The sequence below is a fragment of the Neovison vison genome, chromosome 11 (genome assembly GCF_020171115.1).
Source record: "Neovison vison isolate M4711 chromosome 11, ASM_NN_V1, whole genome shotgun sequence".
In the NCBI taxonomy this organism is placed as follows: Eukaryota; Metazoa; Chordata; class Mammalia; order Carnivora; family Mustelidae; genus Neogale; species Neogale vison.
In genome coordinates this window covers 144,955,586-144,975,897 of record NC_058101.1, presented here as the reverse complement: position 1 = coordinate 144,975,897, position 20,312 = coordinate 144,955,586, and the positions used below count along the sequence as shown (strand labels likewise).

At 40.2% G+C, this 20,312-nt stretch overlaps 1 protein-coding gene across 1 annotated transcript in view; it reads right to left on the bottom strand.

Moving 5' to 3' along the window:
- Positions 1 to 20,312, bottom strand: part of NR3C2 (nuclear receptor subfamily 3 group C member 2) — a 341,782-nt gene that overhangs the window by 163,061 nt on the left and 158,409 nt on the right. Inside the window, exon 3 of the mRNA XM_044224901.1 lies at positions 12,515 to 12,654. Coding sequence (XP_044080836.1) covers positions 12,515 to 12,654 — 140 coding nt within the window. The remainder of the gene's footprint in view (positions 1 to 12,514; positions 12,655 to 20,312) is intronic.

Below are 20,312 nucleotides of genomic sequence, written 5' to 3'. Positions count from 1 at the left end.
AGTAAAAAGCAGTTGTGAACTTGCAAATGGTTAAGATGTTGTAAGAGTGTGAAAATGGTCTTTGTTCTTCATCTGTTTCTGTATTTAGGTGGATTAAATTTAAACCTGACCTTAAATTCGAAGGTCTCCCCACCATGCCCCCTTGGCACAATACTCACGAACAATATAGATCTGCCTAAACCGGTGACAAAGAGGTCAAAACTCCAAGTCGTGCCTAAAGTAATAGATGCTTTCCTTAAAGTTTTATTGGTTTTCCCTTCAAACCAAATATTTAACTGTACATAAAATAGCTACAGTTTAAATATTCCACGCTCTACTGAGAACCAACGTATATTGATTAAATTACTTCCTAAGAAGGGGAAAGTTCTTTTTTAAATGTAATATCTGTAAAGCAAGCCATTACTGTTTTTAAAGCATTTTAAATGTATATAAACTCTTTTATATCTTCCTAACTCTGAGGGATGTGTAGGGGCTGATACTTCAATATTTATTTTTTCTGGTTTCTAGAACAGGTAACAGACATTCAATTATTTGTTCAAAGCATCAGAGTGACAGCACTATGGACTGAAGTCCACATTGTCTGACCCAAAGCCAACTCTCATTCTACTCTACCATCATTCTACGTAAAAAGGACTTTATTATTTTTAAAGATTTTATTTATTTGAGAAACAGCAAGAGTAAGAGAGATCACAGAGGCAGAGGGAGAAGCAGACGCCCCGCTCAGCAGAGAGCCTGATGTGGGGCTCGATCCCAGGACCCTGAGATCATGACCTCACCTGAAGGCAGATGCTTAACTGACTAGGCCATCGAGGTGCCCCTAAAAAGGAGTTTATTATTTATTTATTTCTATATTTTAAAGATTTTATTCATTTATTTGACAGAGAGAACACACAGCAGTTGGAGTGGCAGGCTTCCCACTGAACAAGGGGCCCGATGAGGGACTCCATCCCAGAACCCTGGAATCATGACTTGAGCCCAAGGCAGACGCTTAACCACCCAGGCACCCCTAAAAAGGAGTTTAAAGCCTATTTTCATATAGTTTTCTTATACAGCTTCTTACTGGGGGACTCCCTCAGTAAAGTGTGCAAACTGACGGGTAATATTTAAGTAGCCTTTCACTAAAAAATTAGTAAGTGATCAGTATGGCTTACAAGAGGGTGGTATGAATTTGGAAACTCAAGCCCTGGTTCTTCCTGATGAACTGGAGAAGAAAATAAAATATAAGAAGGGATTAGGAGGGAGGAGGAGGTATCTGCCTTGTAGTTTTCAAATTATATAATTTTGAATCCACTGAAATCGAAGAATATAATTTAATGAGTCTGAGCTATCCTACCTCAGGATATCCTATCCTATGGATATCTGCCTTGTAGTTTTCAAATTATATAATTTTGAATCCACTGAAATCGAAGAATATAATTTAATGCATCGGAGCTATCCTCAGTGATATATGTAACTTGAAATGTATGTTAAACTTCCTAAAAACCTCACCATGTCTACTCCTCAGCTAATTTGCTATAAGTGACTCTCCGCAGTTCTTCTTGACAATTATGATGTCCTTCTAGATTTAGATCCTTAATCTGTTGGTTTGTTTCATTCGCTTTATTTCATGTTTTACCATTAGAAAAGTAAACAAAACATTTTTGTAACCATGTATTAGGCTGTCAGATGCCAGCAGTTTAATGGAGCCTTTGGTCTTTTACCTGTGGAGAGAAAATATATTTCTCACTCTTCCTTAGGGATTGTTCTTTGCTCTCTGCGGCGTAAAAGTTCACTGTTAGTTAGCATCCCAGCACATAAAGGAAGGTGATGCTTTTGTAAATGTGACCTTACAGCCAACAAATTCCAAGGGCCAGCATTTACTGAAGAGCTCTGAATAGGGCTAACCTGGGGCAAAATGGAAAAAAATCTACATTGCTTACCAGAACTGTGAACGTCACTCCTTGCTGTCAGTCTGCTCTTCTCTAGGTACGGATTCTGTCTATGATGTGGAGGGAGGTGTGTGAGTGTGAGAGAGTGTGTGTGGGTGCACAGAGGGCTTTATGATAACAAACGTCTTCCTGACTTTTGAGGTTTTCCCTGTTCCTTAGCCCCAGAACAGCCATTACCAGGCGATCAAGTGAGGTGGGGCAAAGCTCTGGAAGTGTGTATGTGCTGCATGTATCTGCTTATCTCTAGAAATATCATTATCAACCGCTCTCTGTTTCCTGTCTAAAAAGTCAGGATGAGTAGTGAACACAGATACCACAAGTAAGGTTAAAAGGAAAAAAAAATCACTACACTACACTGGACATGTCTGTCCTTAAAAAGCAAACAAAATGTTACAGGGCAAATTTTAGGGGCTTGAAACACTGGCATCTTTTTATTTGATACAGAATTTTTCTGTCTTCTCAATCATAAATAGCTTCCTGTTGTGGCTCCCTAAGGGGTCATAAGCAGGTGAAATCATCATTTGGTACCTCTAATAGGAGAAGTAACAACAGCCCAAGTCCCCACAAAGACCACTTCAGGCAGCAGGCCTGTTCTACTGGTACTGCAGGCCCGACACCTTCGTCAGGCTTTCAGTTTCATTGTGTAGCTTCCCACACACCACAACAAAGAGCCAGAGGAACCACTGACAGCTATTGCCTAAAACTAAGCCCATCTGCCAAAACGCTGACTACTTAATGACGCAGTTTATTTTAAAATTTTCAAGAAACTATTTCCAGGTAGAAAGTGAACTTTTGCAGAATTTTGTCTCTGCTTTTCCTTTTCTACTTACCTGGATGGTTTTTCCCTTTTGGAGAACTGACTGCCACAGCCTAACCGGTTCTAAACTCCACTTTTCCATCATCTCTATTCTTAGAGTTCTTCCTTCCTCAGCCTCTATCAGAGACTTCCTTCTCCCAAACGAAGCTACCTTGGGGTCTTCCCAATTCTTCCCTCTCACCACTCAAGTCAGGCCTTTCACTGAGTGGCAACAATGCCGTCCCAAATTAGGTCCTTTCTACTCTCTACAGTCCCATTTCAGTAGTCCTCTTCTCCTCTAGGTGGCACCTAGAGGAGCCACTCACCATTCCACACCAAGAGACAAAACAGCCTAAGCCACTGTGTAATTTTCTCCACTGTAAAGAACTTTATAAAAAGACCTGACATATTTAAGAGAAGGGCTTCAATTTCTCATTCTAGTATGAGGGCCTTACATAAGCTGGCCCTCATGTCTTTGTTCAGTTGCCAACCTGCACAACTGGTCATGGGCCTTCTCTGGCCAGGCTGTCACTGAACAGGGCTTGCTCAAGTAAGTGGGCTCAGGTTCAGGCTCTAGATTTCCATTCCTTCTCCATTCTCTCCTCCTGATCCTCTTCATCTTTCCAGGACCCTATTTTGGCATTTGACTGTGGTCAATTTAGCAATTTTCATTTTCAGTAACAAAGTATCAAATCATGTAAATTGTACAATCCTAATTACACCACAAGTGCAAGGTCTGTAAGAGCAGCTTTGAGTGCTATGGCTCCTGGGTCTGTTTCTAAGCCACACGGTATAAAGCAGACAACAAAGAGCTGAGGAGTTTGCAGCTTTCAGCTTTGGATGAGGGGGGCCATTCTCACGATGGTTCTTTGCACCTGATAGGCTACATCTAATTTTTATCACACACAGGAAATGAAACACAGGAAGATAAAAGTTTTAAATAAAGCTTTAGATTAATATCAAGATGTTAAAGAGTACTTCAGGATGGTAATGGTAATTTTTTAAAAATATGGAGATCATGCCTTAAGAAAAAAAAAGAGACTACTCAATTTCTTTCCCATTAGGGCAACAGAAATTCAAATTAGAATTTCAACTTGGAATGGCTAGGAGTTAATTATTTAGAGTATAGCGAGATAACTGTTAAATTATAATGTGCTCTTCATAAGTGTTCTGAAGCCAGAGATGTTGCCCTACTTTTTGGTAGGTAAAAATAGTTGGGATCTTTGTAACTCTGTGAGAGGCAGTATAGCTTATGTGTTAAGCACACGGAGTCAGAATGCTTGGGTTTCCTGAGTTCAAATCCCACTTTCTTCAATCTGAGGGATCGTCAACTACTCACCTCTCACATGCCTCTGATGACTGATCTCTAATATGCAGACAGATAATAATCATTCCTATTTCATAGGATTATTAGGAGGATTAAAATGAGAATATAGAATAAGGTTCTTAGCATGATGAGCATAAAATAAGTACTCAAATATTTACTATTATTGCTATTAATTTCAAGAGTTGAAGGATCATAGCACAAAGGCTTGTTAAAAAATAGTCAATGTTTTAGCCACTCTGGAAAACAGTATGAAGTTTCCTCAAACAGTTGAAAACAGAGCTACCCTATGATCCAGCAATCACACTACTGGGTATTTACCCTAAAGACACAAATGTAGTGATCCGAAGGGGCACACGCACCTGAATGTTTATAGCAGTAATGTCCACAACAGCCAAACTACAGAAAAAGCCTAGACGTCCATCAGCAGATGAATGGATAAAGAAGATGTGGTATATATATACACAATAGAATACTATGCAGCCATCGAAAAATTAAATCTTGCCATTTGCACTGACAGGGATGGAACTAGAAAGTATTATGCTAAGCGAAATAAGTCAGAGAAGGGCAATTATCATATGATATCTCTATCATAAGAGGATATGAGGAATTTGAGTCAGGGTGGGGGGTCGTCGGGGTAGGGAGGGAAAAATGAAACAAGATGGGATCGGGAGGGAGACAAACCATAAGAGACTCTTAATCTCAGGAAACAAACTGAGGGTTGCTGGAGGGTGGGGTGGGAGGGATGGGGTGGTTGAGTGATGGACATTGGGGAGAGTATGTGGTACGGTGAGTGCTGTGAATTGTGTAAGACTGATGACTCACAGACCTGTACCCTGAAGTAAATAATACATTACGTGTTAATTAAAAAAAAAAAAAGTCTATGTTTTCCTTATAACAACAACTGCGTAGAGAGTTTAAAGATTCAAAACTCACAAACCTTGCAGCTGTAGGAAGACTGTCATGAGGAAAGAGCGAGATGAAACATGGAGGACTGGGCAGTGTGTGGCGTGCAGTAACTGCTCAATAAGTAGGAGCTGTTAGTATAGGAGCAGGTGGTTGACAGAAAAGGTATTTTTTTTTTTTTTAAGAACTGCTCCTTAAGATAAACTCAGATATTCCATTAACAGCAAAAAGAGTTACTTTTTAAATTTCAGATTACAATTCGCATGGAAGGAACAGACACATGAAAACCAATGCTCATGAAAATTTTCTTATCAACAGGCAATCCTTTACACTACTTTTTTAAGAACATCATAGGTCTTTGAGTTGACTGTTGGAAAGACAACAGCCAAAGGAGTGAGTGGCCAGTCCCTGCAAAAGTGTCAGAGTATATATTCTCTATATCATCCCCATTCCTGGCTCTATTTTTCTCTTTCTTGCTCTCACCTTTCCTTTGCCCTGTTTCCCCACCCCCCCACTAATTTTAGATTTCATTTTAACTTATGTAAAGTTGTCAGTTTCTTTGGATGTTTTTTTCTGGAATGAGATGGGTAGCAAACAAACACATAAGCATTTGAAAATTACTGGGCTTCTAATTTATACTTTACAAATTTGCTAAGTGAAGTGCACCTTAATTTAAAATTTTAAGCTATAAGACGTTCTCCTTGGATAATGCCAAATTACTCTTAGCTTACCTGTCCCTACTTCAAATCATTTTCTTTCTTTCTTTTTTTTTTTTTTAAGATTTATTTATATATTTGACAGAGATCACAAGTAGGCAGAGAGGCAGGCAGAGAGAGAGGAAGGGAAGCAGGCTCCCCACTGAGCAGAGAACCCAATGCAGGGTTCAAGTACAGGACCCTGGAAACATGACCCAAGCTGAAGGCAGAGGCTTTAACCCACTGAGCCACCCAGGTGCCCCTCAAATCATTTTCTAATAAATCACTTCAACATATTTTCTACTTCAGAGAAACAGTGACAGAAACAAGGGTGAATCCCATATATAGTCGACAAATACTGCACATGTTTGGCATTATCTTTGCATTTGATCAGCAAATCAAGTCTCCTTTATAGCATAGTACATTCTTTATCTAAATACCCATTTCTTGGGCAAACGTGTCTATTTTCATGGATGATGATTCCAAAAATACTTGTTTTCAATCTTGCCTTATTCCCCCCACACTTCAAATTCTCACAAGCAACATTCTGTTAGGCACACCTGAATGTCTTCCAGACATTTCAAACTAAGGGTCCTAAACCAAACTTCATTCCAGTCTTCTTTATCCTGACAATGCTGGCCCCCACCACCGCCTTTTCCCATTAACTACATAAATGGCTCCTTTCTTATGTCTGTCTGATCTCTCCATGACCCCTCACTAGAATGTACACTCCACCAGGGAAGGTATCTTTGTTCACCTGATCTTCATTCCAGATGTACCTAGGTATGCCTAGAATAGTGTCTGGCATTTGGTAGGTATTAAATAAATGTTTGCCCAGTTAATGAACCTTTCCTCCCATGCCCCCAAAGCTACTCCCTTTCCAATGTTCCTAATACCAGCAAATGAGCCTGGGGAATGAACCTAGATCTTTGCTTCTTTACGTCCTGTAGAGAACTGCCAATGTTCCTTCCCAGATAGTCTCATTAACTACCCCTCCTCTCAATGCCCAACACTGACGGACTAGTTCTTTCCCTGGGCATCTCTTATCAAAATGATTAAAAACAGCCACTGGAACTGTCCCTATTTAAATAGGCATACTGTCCTGAAGCCAGATATTAAATACAAAACTGAGCCTGCCATTCTGTTGCAGAAAACATCAGAGATTCTGTTTGGCACAAGGATAAGTTCAGGCCCCTCCTGATGGTCCAAGAACTGGACTCAACCTGCACATCTACTTTCACCTTCTATTACCTCACACCTCAAATTTTTGAAGTGGCTAACGGGAAATTGCTTTTGGTGCTGTGCAAATAGCCTATCCTCATTTTTCCTCACTATTGCCAATTCTTATATTTCAAGATTTAGTCTGGGGTCAATTCTTTAAGAAGCCTTCCCTGACCTTCCAAGTTGGCCTAAATGTCATGGCTTTGCATGTTCCCATAGCAACTAACTGAAGGGATATAAAAAATCTAGGCAAACATTTGCAATTAACACTAACTAAAGCCTTATGTTTATTTAAGGAGGAAAGGAGTGTTCATAAAAACCAAAAATATGATCTACTGGGCAGGTATTTATTTAAGCTCTTAAAATAAGTAATTAAAAAGAACCAGGTTACTTGGTTCCTAATATGTGGTAAAGGAAAGAAAAAAATCTTTAAAGAACTTTATGAGAAAACTGTAATCCAGAACAATCCTTGGTTTCCTATTCTGACTCAGAAGTTCTGTAAGAGTGACATGGACTTTAATTTTCTTTAGCCTCTTGTACATGGCTCATGGGGACACTGAGGGTTATATCATATCATGAACTGAAGACATCTAATAAATACACATTATTTCCTTGCATTATCATTTCCTTAATTTTATATTGCCAGTTACAAGGGAATGGCTATATTTAAATTATTATATAATACCATCTTAATTAGTTTGTGTCCACTAAATTCAAGTTCTCTATTTTGGGGCACAATTGTATTATGCCCATCCCCCACACCCCTACCCCTCCAACTTGTTCATATAGCATTGATAGGGCAAACATGGGTATGACAGAGTGAGACATGTTTTCCTCTGGACCTGTTCAGTTTAATCATTAATTTCAGAAAAGCGAAAAAAATTAACTATTAACCAACCATCACATTTCCTTAAGAACAGTTTTCCCCAAGGAATAATCTATAAATTTAAAGATATTTTAATCTATACGCTGTGAACTACATCTGAAAGGACTGCGGTACATGTTCATAGGCTTGGTTACCTTAAAAATTCTGCATATTTGAGGAATCCTTTGATTAATGTACAATTACAGCTCTTAAAGCAATTTCACTTCAGGAAATATATCTGAAATCTCTTAAAAGGAAATGTCTGAGTATGGAAACCGACATCACATGATTTGGCTGACCTTATCAAAATATGGACTCTTTAGCCTAACAGGTCTGCTTACAAAAGTATCAATCCAGTTGACTTTACATAATAATGAACTCTCTCTCTCTCTCTCTTTTTTTTTTTTCAACCTTGTAACTCTTCAGTGATTTGTGGTAGCTGTGTCTACTAGACACTGCTTGTATACTGAGTATCCAAAAAGGAAATTAGGTTATAAAATAGTGTACTGAATGTAGTTGGCTCTGTTCACGGAGGGAATCACAAAATAAAATACACATGAGATGAAACTAATGGCAATTGACAGTTGGAAAGAGACTGAGATAGTAAAAACTCAGACTAGAATCAGAAGTTGCAGATTAGAAGGCCAAAGGCCCGCATAAACTCTTGGGCCGGTTGCACTGCCAATTTACTAATTTGGTGGGAAGTCATTTAACCTCAGCTACTCTCATGCCACATGTTCACATTCATGTGTATCTTCAAACAGTTATTTGGTAGCTACTCAATATCTAGAATCTTGTGAGGTTCTCTAGATAAGACTCTGTCCTGCCCTAAAGACATCTAACAGAGGAGCTCAAAGTCCAGTTGATGGCTCTTAATATTTTCTTTACTATGCAACTTCCAAACATGAGACCACCCCCATCAGTGACAAAAGGTGATTAGAAGAGTAAATCTCAACAGTTCAGGCTATATTGGAATATGTGAGACCGCCTCTCGAGAAAATTTTGGCAGACCCTCTGTTATTACCACTTTCCCCACATGCTCTTTGAGAACTTTTGAGAACTGCTCATCTAGAAGGATTTTACAACCTCCAAGGGCAACTCTATGAAGAAAATAACATATTATACAAAAAATGAAGATCTAGTGAAGAAAAACAAAAGCCTAACAGTGCCACATTTATTGTATTGATAACATATCTCTCCGCAAAATATTAAACAGAGAACTGTAGCATTTGATCCTAGGGAATTGAATATTAAAATAAAGATCTAATATTTTGATGTATTTTGATTTATAAAATTGGCAAAAACATTTTGTTTTCATTTAATTTTTCTTAGTAGGTAGGGCAATACTACTTTTCCTATTTAGATATAAAGAAGCTGAGACCCAGGGAAATTAAATAACTTGCCTTAATCTCACATCTACAGAGTGGCAGAAATTAAAACTAAATCTTCTGACCCTAAAACCAGTCCAGTCCAGTTTCTCCCAACGGAGAACCCTACCTAAGAAATATAAATATATAAACGCTTATCCGTTTTCAAGATGGGAAGGTCCTGACAAACCTTCAAGGCAAAAAAGCAATTCAAATTTAAAAACGAAATTATAAACCTCCACTTGTAAGGTCTAATAATATGGCTCTTAACTGACATTATTGGAAAATAAGGTGTTCTGGACGAGACTTCTAAGGATTTTTATACTAGATGCTTAAGATGAAAAAAAAATAAGCACATATATACATCCTATTAGCCAGAACACAAAGAACATAATTTATACTTTTAAAAAATGATTTTCAGTCTCCCTACACAGTTACAACTACACTATTATACCAGCCTTTAGAGTGGAGTGCTCTGGGGCACAAAGCCTTAAATGAGTGAGCTCAGAGCTCAGACTGCTACATTCTTCCTCCGGTCTCCACTCTAGTGGTCACTTCCCTTTCTTTTGGTAATTGGTGGTGATTAGCTCTTTTCAGCTTCATTGACTCCTCTCATCCCAGCTCCCTCCATCCACTGCAGCTTGGAATTCTCTGTTTTGTATTCTAGGGAGGAGCTTAAGGTTATCAGGGAAAGCCAGAAAACAAACTTAATAAATACTCAAATTTAAAAACACACACAGACTTTTGCGTATGTGTATGAAGATAAGCCCACAGTTACCCACACACAGGCACACATACCGAGGGTGCCAGGTTATGTCTTCTCCATGCTTGTGTCACTCCCTTCGTTATCAGCAGGTAGACATGAATGAATGACACATAGGGTAGAATGTCCATGAACTTGAGAATTATAGAAAACGAAAGAAATAGATTGTGAGGTTTAGAGTCGTGAGATGTTAGGTTGGGTCTAGTATGGAGTCCTAAGACTTTACTATGGGGTCCGAGTTTTTGGCCTTATGATTTTGAATAGATTGGTAGACTGGGTCTGGTTCTAATCATCTTCATCTATAAAAGGGGAATAAAAAAGAAATCTATATACCATAATTTGATAACTAGTGCCTCAAACTATATAAAATATTATAAAATAATTTATTAAATCAAAAAGTTCTGATACAAAGATAATCTAATTTCTCATATATTCTCTCTCTCATACATGATAAAACAGTAAAGAAATACAAGTACAAAATAAAAACAAGTCCTCACTCTCATGAAGTTTATATTCAATATTTATAGCCTTTTTTCATGTAGGTGAACTCTAAAATTGTAATTTCCCCCCAAAATAGGGACGACGTTAATAGAAATCTTAAAAGGCACTTATTAAGTTTCATTATTCATTATTGATTAGCTTTCCAATGAAAGAAGAAGATGTTTAGATATCAAGGCTTTTCCTTATTTATTTATACCTTAGTTACAAAAACAGTTATTTCCTCAGTTACTTCTATAGAAATTATTTAAAACAAAAACTAAGCAAGACCTTGGGAAAAACTTTTGCTTCAGAAGCAGAGAAGCGCAGGTTCTATAACCAGCCGAAACCTGGGTCCTGATGACCCAGATGTAGGGCAACACAGAGGGTCCCTCTCTAATCACCCTTCTCCACACTGCTTTATTTTTAAATATCTCCTTACTTCGGTTCAGTAATCAGTGATTGGGGAAGTGGGAGCGGAAAGGAGTCCTTATATTGGAAGGTGCAAAGTGGCATTAGGAAGGAATCAGAGGCAATTTTTCCTATTTATCTTCTACCTGGCTAATCACAGAGTTAAGGAAAGAGAAAAGGGGATAGCTGGGGAGGAAAGTGTGACAAAAATAAACTGACTGCAGTTTCGTACAAATTTATTTTCCAGGGATCAGTTTCCTGGTAACAGGATCCATTTTTCCCTACGGGAAATATTCTTCCCCACTGTTGGTCTAGGTAGGTTAGGTTGGCTGACTCCAGCCAGAAGGAGCCCGTCAGATCCCTGCACTGTCACATTCCCAGGCACTGGGATTGGTTCAGAGGGCAAAACAGGAGCCAAGTGCAATCTTAGGAGATTTAACTGGGGGGTTTTATAAGAACAGTTGAGTGGCTGGCTCATCACCATGAGAGAACCTGGACTGGACGAGAAGAGAGCCAGAGCAAAGTTAAGGGGGAGAGAGAGCGGGATTGAGTTCTAACAACCTGGCTTAAGACCACATCTTGTTGGAGGCCAAGCCTACACTAGGGCTTTAGAGTTATGTGAGTCAATGCATTTCCACTGGTGCTTAAGCCAGTTCGTGTTGAATTTTCTGTCACCTGTAACTAAGAGCCCATGTTTTGCAAAAGAAATACAGAACTATCACTAATTCAATGCTGGATTTGGGTACTATTCAATAATTAATAGCGTAAATAATGTAAAATCATGTAATATTAATTAAATAACACAAAATCAATTCTAGAAGCACAGAAATATCTACTTCATCAGCTTTTCATCCAAAATTGAAGACATTTCCTCGCAGTCACCAGCAAAACAAAGACAAAACATTCAAGTCCTTAACCCTTAGGTCTCTGAAGCACTGATATGTCCCCCAGAAAACTGTCCTGAGAAATAAATCTACAGGAGTCTTAATGCTGAACTCTTTGGTGAAATCATTGTTGATTACACCGAAAACGCTGCTCCTACGAGCAAAAATTCTACAGTTTAGCCAGTCATGCAGTCAACACTAATAAAACCATCTGGACTAAGTCTGATGTTAATTAATTGCATATAAGTGAGGATGGAGGGAGGCAAAAATAAACTAAAAGAGGAAGTACAACTCCTTGGACAGAAGCAAAAGCTAGTCTAAATACACCTAGAGGATGTTTCATTTAACTTCCCGGTTTGGAAAACCTTCAGTTAGAACAAAGGTAGGACTTTAGGGAACCTAGAAGCTGAAGGAGCTGCTAAATGAAATTATTCAGTATGGAACACAACTTAAATTACAGACACGATTTTGCTATTAATGTTTTAATTTGCCACAAACACATGTATTTGATACAGAAACACAGGAAAGACATGATGCATTCTATGTGTGCCTAGTAAAATGCTCCTGCACAGGGCAAATTAAAATTATGGAGAATTATATTTCTAAGGCTCACTGAAAAACAAAGACAAATAAACGAAAACAAAAACTCCTTTTTGATTAACTGCAGCTCTCCATGTCTTATTCTGCCCATTAAATAGTGCTCATTGGAAAATGTCCTTTTGGTGTTAAGGTAAGATATTACGACTATTTGTCATGGACAGACTGCCTCAAAAACGTTTTTGAATTATTTCCCAATAATGATTTAGAGTTAACTATGCAAGTAAACGACACACTAGGAAAGGAAATGTGTAAAAGGAACACCCACATGAACATTTACCTTCCACTGCTCTTTTGAAGAACACTTTGCAGCTGCCACAGGTTACCACCCCATAATGACATCCTGAAGCCTCATCCCCACACACCAAACATATTTTGGAAGGTCTTGAAGATCCAGTAGAAACACTTCGCAAAGTAGAGCTGAGGAGAGAAATCAAGATTTAAGTAAATACACTGCAGGAGCACATTTGATAGGCTGTATAGCTTAGCTCAAAATTTGTCAATACTCACTATTCCATAAGTGAATTCAGGATTTACTGGTTAAACATGTGACCCAGAAAATGAAGGCAGAACCCTATCTGTGGAGGAATGTTATCCAGAATTCTGGAGAGCAAAGCAAAACCTTTTCTCAGTACCAAGAAACAAAAATCACATGTACACATTTTCCCCTACTTTTTTTTAAGGTTCAGGAGAACTGACAGTTATTATTATAATTTTTCAAAGATTTTATTTATTTATTTGACAGAGAGAGAGGGAGAGAGCACAAGCAGGGAGAGGGGCAGAGGGAGAAGCAAGCTCCCTGCTGAGCAGAAAGCCCTAGGTGGGACTCAATCCCAGGACCCTGAGATCATGAGCGGAACTGAGGGCAGACACTTAACCGACTGAGCCACCAAGTGTCAAGGGCCCCTCCCCCTATTTTGGGGAAAATTGACCAGAAAATATTGTTTGCATTCAAGGTGGCAGGGAAGGTCATCAGGAAGTATTTTTGGTATCAAAGAACTAATACAGTACTGTACTCTTTTCACCCAGACTCAGATTATCTATCTCAGTTATGTCAGATATAAACAAAAAACAAAAAACAAAAAACAAAAAAACAATTCTCCCATTTCCAAAACAATCTACTAATTAAAATTTAAAAATTCTTGCCTCAACTGCCAGCAATTTTATCCCATCAAGCTTCTGCATTTTTTCATGTTACCTTCAATACATTCTAATCACTACATCCTGCTTACTAATTTGAAGGGACACAGTCAATACTTCAAAAAAAAAAAAAAAAGCCATACATATTAAGTATCTCAGGTATCTTTCTGATAAGAAACTGAAGGGTTCTGGGTATTAGTTTTTAGGGACCAATTGAACCCTTTAAGCAAAAATCTATATGAATACTTCTGAAGAAGAATCTTCTCATATATATTATGAAATATATTAACTGCTAGCTAATGCACAGTTTAAACAAAACTGTTTTAATGAATTCCAGTTCAGCAACAGATGTGCTGTGAGCCGGCAAAGAAGGTGATGTTACTCATTCCTTGTCCTCATGCATTTATCGAATACCTACCTGCAGGTCCCATGCAAAGTACTGAGGAAATAAATACCCAACCCAGTCTCAGTCCTTCAGTTAGTGGGGACACGAACTATTATGGTGAGTGCTACAGTGCAGGGTAGTACCGTGGCACAGACTGGGAAGGGGAGGAAAATGCCAGCTGGGGAACAGTTCCTGAAAGGTGACCACTGAACTGAATTTGGAAGAACTGGATGAGAGCCAGACCAAGAAGAGGGGCAGGGGAAGCAGAAAGGGCAACGGCTCGGAGAAATGCCAACTGGACCTGTTCGGAAAGCTGAACAGACTTCTTGTATGTCACCACCATCACCTTGCTGTCACATCTGTCTCCATGTAAAACAGCAGGGATGTGGGGAAAAGACTCAAAGAAAGGGGCGCCTGGGTGGCTCAGGGGGTTGGGCCTCTGCCTTCGTCTCTGGTCATGATCCCAGGGTCGTAGGCTCGAGCCCCATGGTGGCTCTCTGCTAGGCGGGGAGCCTGCTTCCCCTTCTCTCTCTGCCTACCTGTGATCTCTCTTTCTCTATCGGGTAAATAAATAAAATCTTAAAAAAAAAACAAAAAACAAAAAAAAAACCTCAAAGAAAACATAGTAAAAGGCTAGAATGGTTACATTACACTGATGCTTTTTCTGTTTTCCCAATTAGCTAAAGTATAATAATAGTTCTGACCTGGTAATTAAAAAAAAAAAAAAAAAAAAGGTTTGAACTATTTTAATTGTGCTCTCACCAAAAAACAGGAGAAGAAACAAAATATTCAGCTGTTAGAGAACTACAGCATGACTGACTTTCTAGAAAAGGTCTTCTTAAATCAAGGACTGAAACAATGTTCTCCAAAGTTGTTTCTCCTTCAGAGAAGAGTGCTCTTTGTTATTTTTATTAGTGTCCTTTGACTTCTTTATGGAATTCAAAACATTCCATTTCAGCATCAGGAACTTCTTCAGCATATTAGCCAGTGAAACTTGATCCACACTCTGTCTGACTGTCTTACACTTCACAGGGAAATACCTCGACTCCTTAAACAATTAGAATGTAACTTACAATCATCATTAACATGTAACTGTTTTTTCACAACTGCTATCATTCATGGGGCTTGTCTTGGTCCCCAAACGTCATAATCTCTTGACTTTGTTCTTTGTAACTCTCTTCTATCCGAATTTACTTTCTCTGTGATCTCGCCTAGTTTCTTGGCTTTAAATATCATCCATATGACCAGGACTTCCAAATATTTGTCTCCAGCCCAGACACCTCCCTGGAATTTCCGACCCATTTATCTAACTGCCTGACGTGTCCATCCGAGTGTCTGACGTGCACCTCAAACTTAACACGTCCGTAAGTTTGCTGATTTTCTCCCCGCTCCTCCTACAAACAAACTTTGTCCTTTCAGTTAATGCAACTATTTGGGCTGAACTGTGTCATCTCCAAAATTCCTGTGTTAAGGTCCTAGCCCCTAGGACCTCAGAGTGTGACCTTTTCTTGGGAATAGCGTCACAGCTGATACAATTAGTTAAGATGAGAGGATTCTGGAGCAGGGTGGGCCCCTTATCCAATATAATTGGTGTTCTTGTTAAAAAGCGGAAAGTAGCGTGTGAGCGTGCGCACGCGCGCACGCACACACACACACACACACACACACACACAGAATGCCCTGCGAAGATAAAGGCAGTGATGCTTTTACAAGCCAAATAACACCAAAGGTTGCCAGAAAACCACCAGAAGCTAGAAGACAGGTATGGGACAGATTCTTGCTCACAGCCTTCAGAAAGGAATAACCCGGCCTACATGCTCATCTCGGACGTTGGGCCCTCAGATCCCTGAGACAATACATTTCTGCTGTTTAAGGCTGTGGTCCTCTGTTGCTGCAGCCCTGGGGCAAACTAATGCGGCGACATGGACACATCTCTGACTCTACTTTTTCTCCAATCTGTTAAATTCTATTCACTTTGCCTTTGGGTTCTCCTCACTTCCCATACCTCCTCTGGGACCACTAGCCCAAGCCATCAACAGTTCTTCCTTAGGATTTGCAGAAAACTTCTAGCTGATCTTCCTGTTTCTCCTTGCCCCCTTCCTTCCCCTGTATCCAGAATGATCCTTATTCACTCCTTTGCTCGAACCCATCTGGGCCCTTTCCTTCACACTCAAAGGAAAACTCAGTTTAGCCATGTGAGCACAAGGCCAGAATCTGGCCTCCCAGACTTCTCTAACCTCTCCTGCTTGCCTACCCCACTCCAACAACACTGGCCTCCCCACTAGCTCTGATGTCCACCACGTGTGCTCCCACCTCAGGGCCTGTCTCCTCTTCACCTAGATATCGACAGAGTCCCCTCCCCCACCTCCTTCAGGGCTTCATCCAAATGTCACAGTATGCAGTGGAACCAAATTAAGTTGAAAAGAAAGTCTAGCATTAAAAAGACACACCGTGAAATCCAAATTAAAACAATTTTCTTTAATTACAAAATTAAAGCAAACATGAATTATTTTTCCCTCCTATTCACCACCATCTTTCAATGACACAAGAGCAAATCTGCCTTTGCACGCCTCTTGCATCCCTCTGCCTCCTGGGTTTCTGTCACACTGTACTGAGCCCATTCTCCTTAACACGCCTCCTCTATTTTTCAGCCTCCTCATTTTCTAGACCATCAATGCAGCGTTTCTTCAGAGCTCGACCTTTGGCCATCTTTTTTTCTTATTTCTGTACTTTATCCCTTAATGATCTCAATCACTCTCCTGGCTCCCACAGCTCTCTTGGTGAATGACATCCCAAATCTTCGTATCTGGCTCCAGCCGCTCCCCATGTCCAACTGCCTATTTTTACTTCCTTTCCCTAACATCTCTGCCTCTGCATTCTGTGGGTTTCTGGAAGGGTCCTGCCATCGGCGAGCCTGCCGGGGCAAACCTCCCTAATTGTCAAAGCTTACAGTTACCAGGGCTGTTCCTTGGCCTCACCACCTGTGGTAAACATGGTACCAGGCCCTTGTCACTCACTTTTGAAGGGTTCCTCCCTGACAATGGCGTCTCCTCCCTCCACCTCCTCTTCTAGTAGTGGAGAAATGATTTTTCCCGTTGGAGAGTTCTGATTGTATGACTTCCATCCCCTGTCCCCCACACCACGAATGATGACCTCAGTAGGATAGCTAAGTCCTCTTCCTCCTCTCAACCTTCCCTGCAGGCCCTCTCATGTGCCCAGCCTTGTGCCAGCCACATGCTGACACCCCTGCTTGTGTGCACACCTGCACCTGCACAACCCAGCTTTCCTGCCCTGCTCCCACTCCTGGCAATGCATCCATCCTTCCGGGACCTTGGTGTTCTCCCAGCTGCAAGCACCCCTCACCCTCCTCCTGAGTCACTCAGCACTTGGCTGACTCCCCCCACCCCCCACCATTGCAGTCCTCATTTCTGGCCTTACATTAGTGACCTGTGCACTTATCCTAACCCCTTGAGGGCAAAAACCTTGCCCTGCACATCTCTGTGCTCTCTGCTGCCGTTAGTGTGGGGTGCTACTATTTATTGAATGAATGAAATCGCACTCCTACTCTCATTACAGTAGAACATAAATTTCCAAGAGGCGATCGTACAGAAGGTAAATTAATGAGGCCAAGGTTACAGGTTCAATTCCCATGCGGTTCATTTAGCTTTGCACAGAGGAAAAGAGGGGGAAAAACATCCAGGGACACAGACTACTGTTAAAAGCTCAGCCAGCTGTCTCACAAACATATGCATTATTAACACAGAAGACAGGCCACGTAGAGTGGATGGGTCAGGAAAACGCTGGTCCCTACTGACACTTTATCATGCGGTTATCTTAGAACCGGAAACATGGCACATTTGGTGGCGTTATATATGTAGTTTCAAGCAACACATCAGTACATTTTAGAAGGGGGTAGGTAGAGAAAGAAAAGGGGAGAAAAGAGAAGCAGGAAGAGAAGGACAGAGGGGCAGACTGTGAACTCACTTCTTCTTTTTGTTTGTTTTTTAAAGATTTTACTTATTTATTTGACAGAGATCACAAGTAGGCAGAGAGGCAGACAGAGAGAGAGAGAGAGGGAAAGAGAGGAGGAAGCAGGCTCCCCGCCGAGCAGAGAGCCCAATGTGGGGCTTGATCCCAGAACCCTGGGACCATGACCTGAGCTGAAGGCAGAGGTCTTAACCCACTGAGCCACCCAGGTGCCCCGTGAACTCACTTCTTTGACACTGAGTGTTATCAAAATACAAAGCTTATTTGAGTGATTGCGTAGGTCAGAATTCTACTTGATAGCACAGTCTATTTCCTAGGCAGCTGCAGTGGTTGTGAGACCCAGATTGCAGGGCCAAATATGCGGGGCAAAGGCAGGGAGGCTCAGGCTCCAGTTCTCACCCAGCTGTTCCCCAGTCAAACCTGAGCAAAACCACCTCTCCTCTCTGGACCATAATTCTCATCATAACAGGGAATCTCTTAAGATTTTTTCCAAGATATTCTTTTAAGACAAAGGTGGATACAAATGATAAATGTGACAGCCCGCCCGTCCTGATCGAGTTTTATACAAATCAAATTTCAAGCTCCAATTAAAGACAATGTATTATGCACCACAAATAACCATCATTTGCTCTAGATCAAGCATAAAAACATCTCCATGTAAAAATGGACTCTTTCTAGAACAGCTAATCATGGCCTTAAAAGTCTCTTACATCTACATGATTGCATCTCTGCTGATTTTGGTTAAAATTCTTTTATAAATGCATGCATTACGATGGTACTCTACCTCCTAAGAGCCATTTTAATATTGACAAGTTGGGGAAAACTACACAAACTGATAATTTTTGGTCTTGGTAATCAAAGAAACGTTGTTCACAAAAAGAAGTTCATAATCAACAGACAAAGGGTGTTAGTTCATAGGAATTCATACGAATGTTAAAATACTATAAAGCAGAAATCTATGAACGTTATATATCCATTTGTAAAGACAGTGTCTTTTTCAGGGAAATACAAGTAAGATGCAGCTATTTTAGTATCAAAAATAGTAATTCTAATGACCCAGTGAAGAAATTAAAGACAATAATCAAAGGTTCAAGATGCACACCGATTTTGGTGACATTTGGAAGGGTCACAAGCCAATCATCAAAAATATTCCCTGAAATGGTGGGATGTTTAGGAAGAAGCAGTAAGAAGCTATGTAAGAAAATATGATTTTTAGTAATCAAAACATGACTGGAAAGCAAAACAAAACAAAACAAAAAAACATGACTGGAGAAACCAGCTCACTGAGAATTACCATATGTAAGTTTTTACCAAATGTAAAATTTACCATATGTAAAACTATCTTTCCCCATCTTTATAATAATTATAGGACAACACAGTAGTGATTAATCCACTATTCAGTATACTGAAATTTCTTTATATGAAAATACTGTCTTGTTTCTTAAATGGACTCAATGTGAATTAAACAAACCTATCTTTTGTACTGTCACTTAATCAGATCTATGCTTCCACCAGCACCACTAGCTGCTAAAAAGGTTTTTTCCACATGTAATCAACTCTAGTGTTCAGTCAGCTACCTTGAGCGGGGTGAGAATTTTCAGGAACAAAACAACATTCAATAAGCATCCTTGTATCTGAACATTGCTCGTGTGTTTAAATCACTCGGTAATTAAGCGTTCCACGGAAGGCCTACCATAGGCACCATTGTGACAAGAGAGAAGGTTCCTATTGCTATGGAGTTTCTATTGTAATAAGAGAAAAAATACAGAGGTAAACGAACAATTGCAGATAGTGATAAGTGCTATAAAGAAAATGACAGATTGAGACTGGATGGGGTGGTGGAGCATAGGATTTTTTTTTTTTTTAATTAACACATAATGTATTATTAGCCTCAGGGGTACAGGTCTGTGATTCATCAGTCTTACACAATTCACAGCACTCCCCATAGCACATACCCTGCCCAGCATCCATCATGAGCCACCCTATTCCTCCCTCCCCACCCGCAGCAACCTTCTGTTTGTTTCCTGAGATTAAGAGTCTCATGGTGGAGCACAGGATTCTTTAGAAAGGTAGTCTGAGAAGACATCTTTGGGGACACTGAAATGACAAAGTAGCCAGTTATGGGAAGAATGCCAAACAACAGGACAAGTAAGTGCAAAGTCCCCGAGACAGGAATGAATGTGACATTTTCCACAGACAGAAAGGAGGGCATTGTGGCTGAAGGGCAGGCAACAAGGAGGAAGGGGCGATGGGAGATGGGATGTAAGGCCCAAAAGAGGGCAGAGAAGGACCACATGGGCCTCAAAGGCTATGGGAAGGAGTGAGAACACTGTCCTTCCTGAGTGCCATCAGCAGTGATGTAAATACTGATATGTTTTAAGCAAGAGAGGAAGAAGATCTGATTGACACTTAAACACCTTACTGCAGCTATTGCGTGAATGGACCAGAGGAGTGGGTGGTTTTTAAATCACAGAGGACAGCAAAGGAGACTCCAGTAATGCCCCAGCCAGGGCAGGATACTGGGTTCCACAATCAAGCTTAAAGTAGTAAAGACAGTGAAAAATGA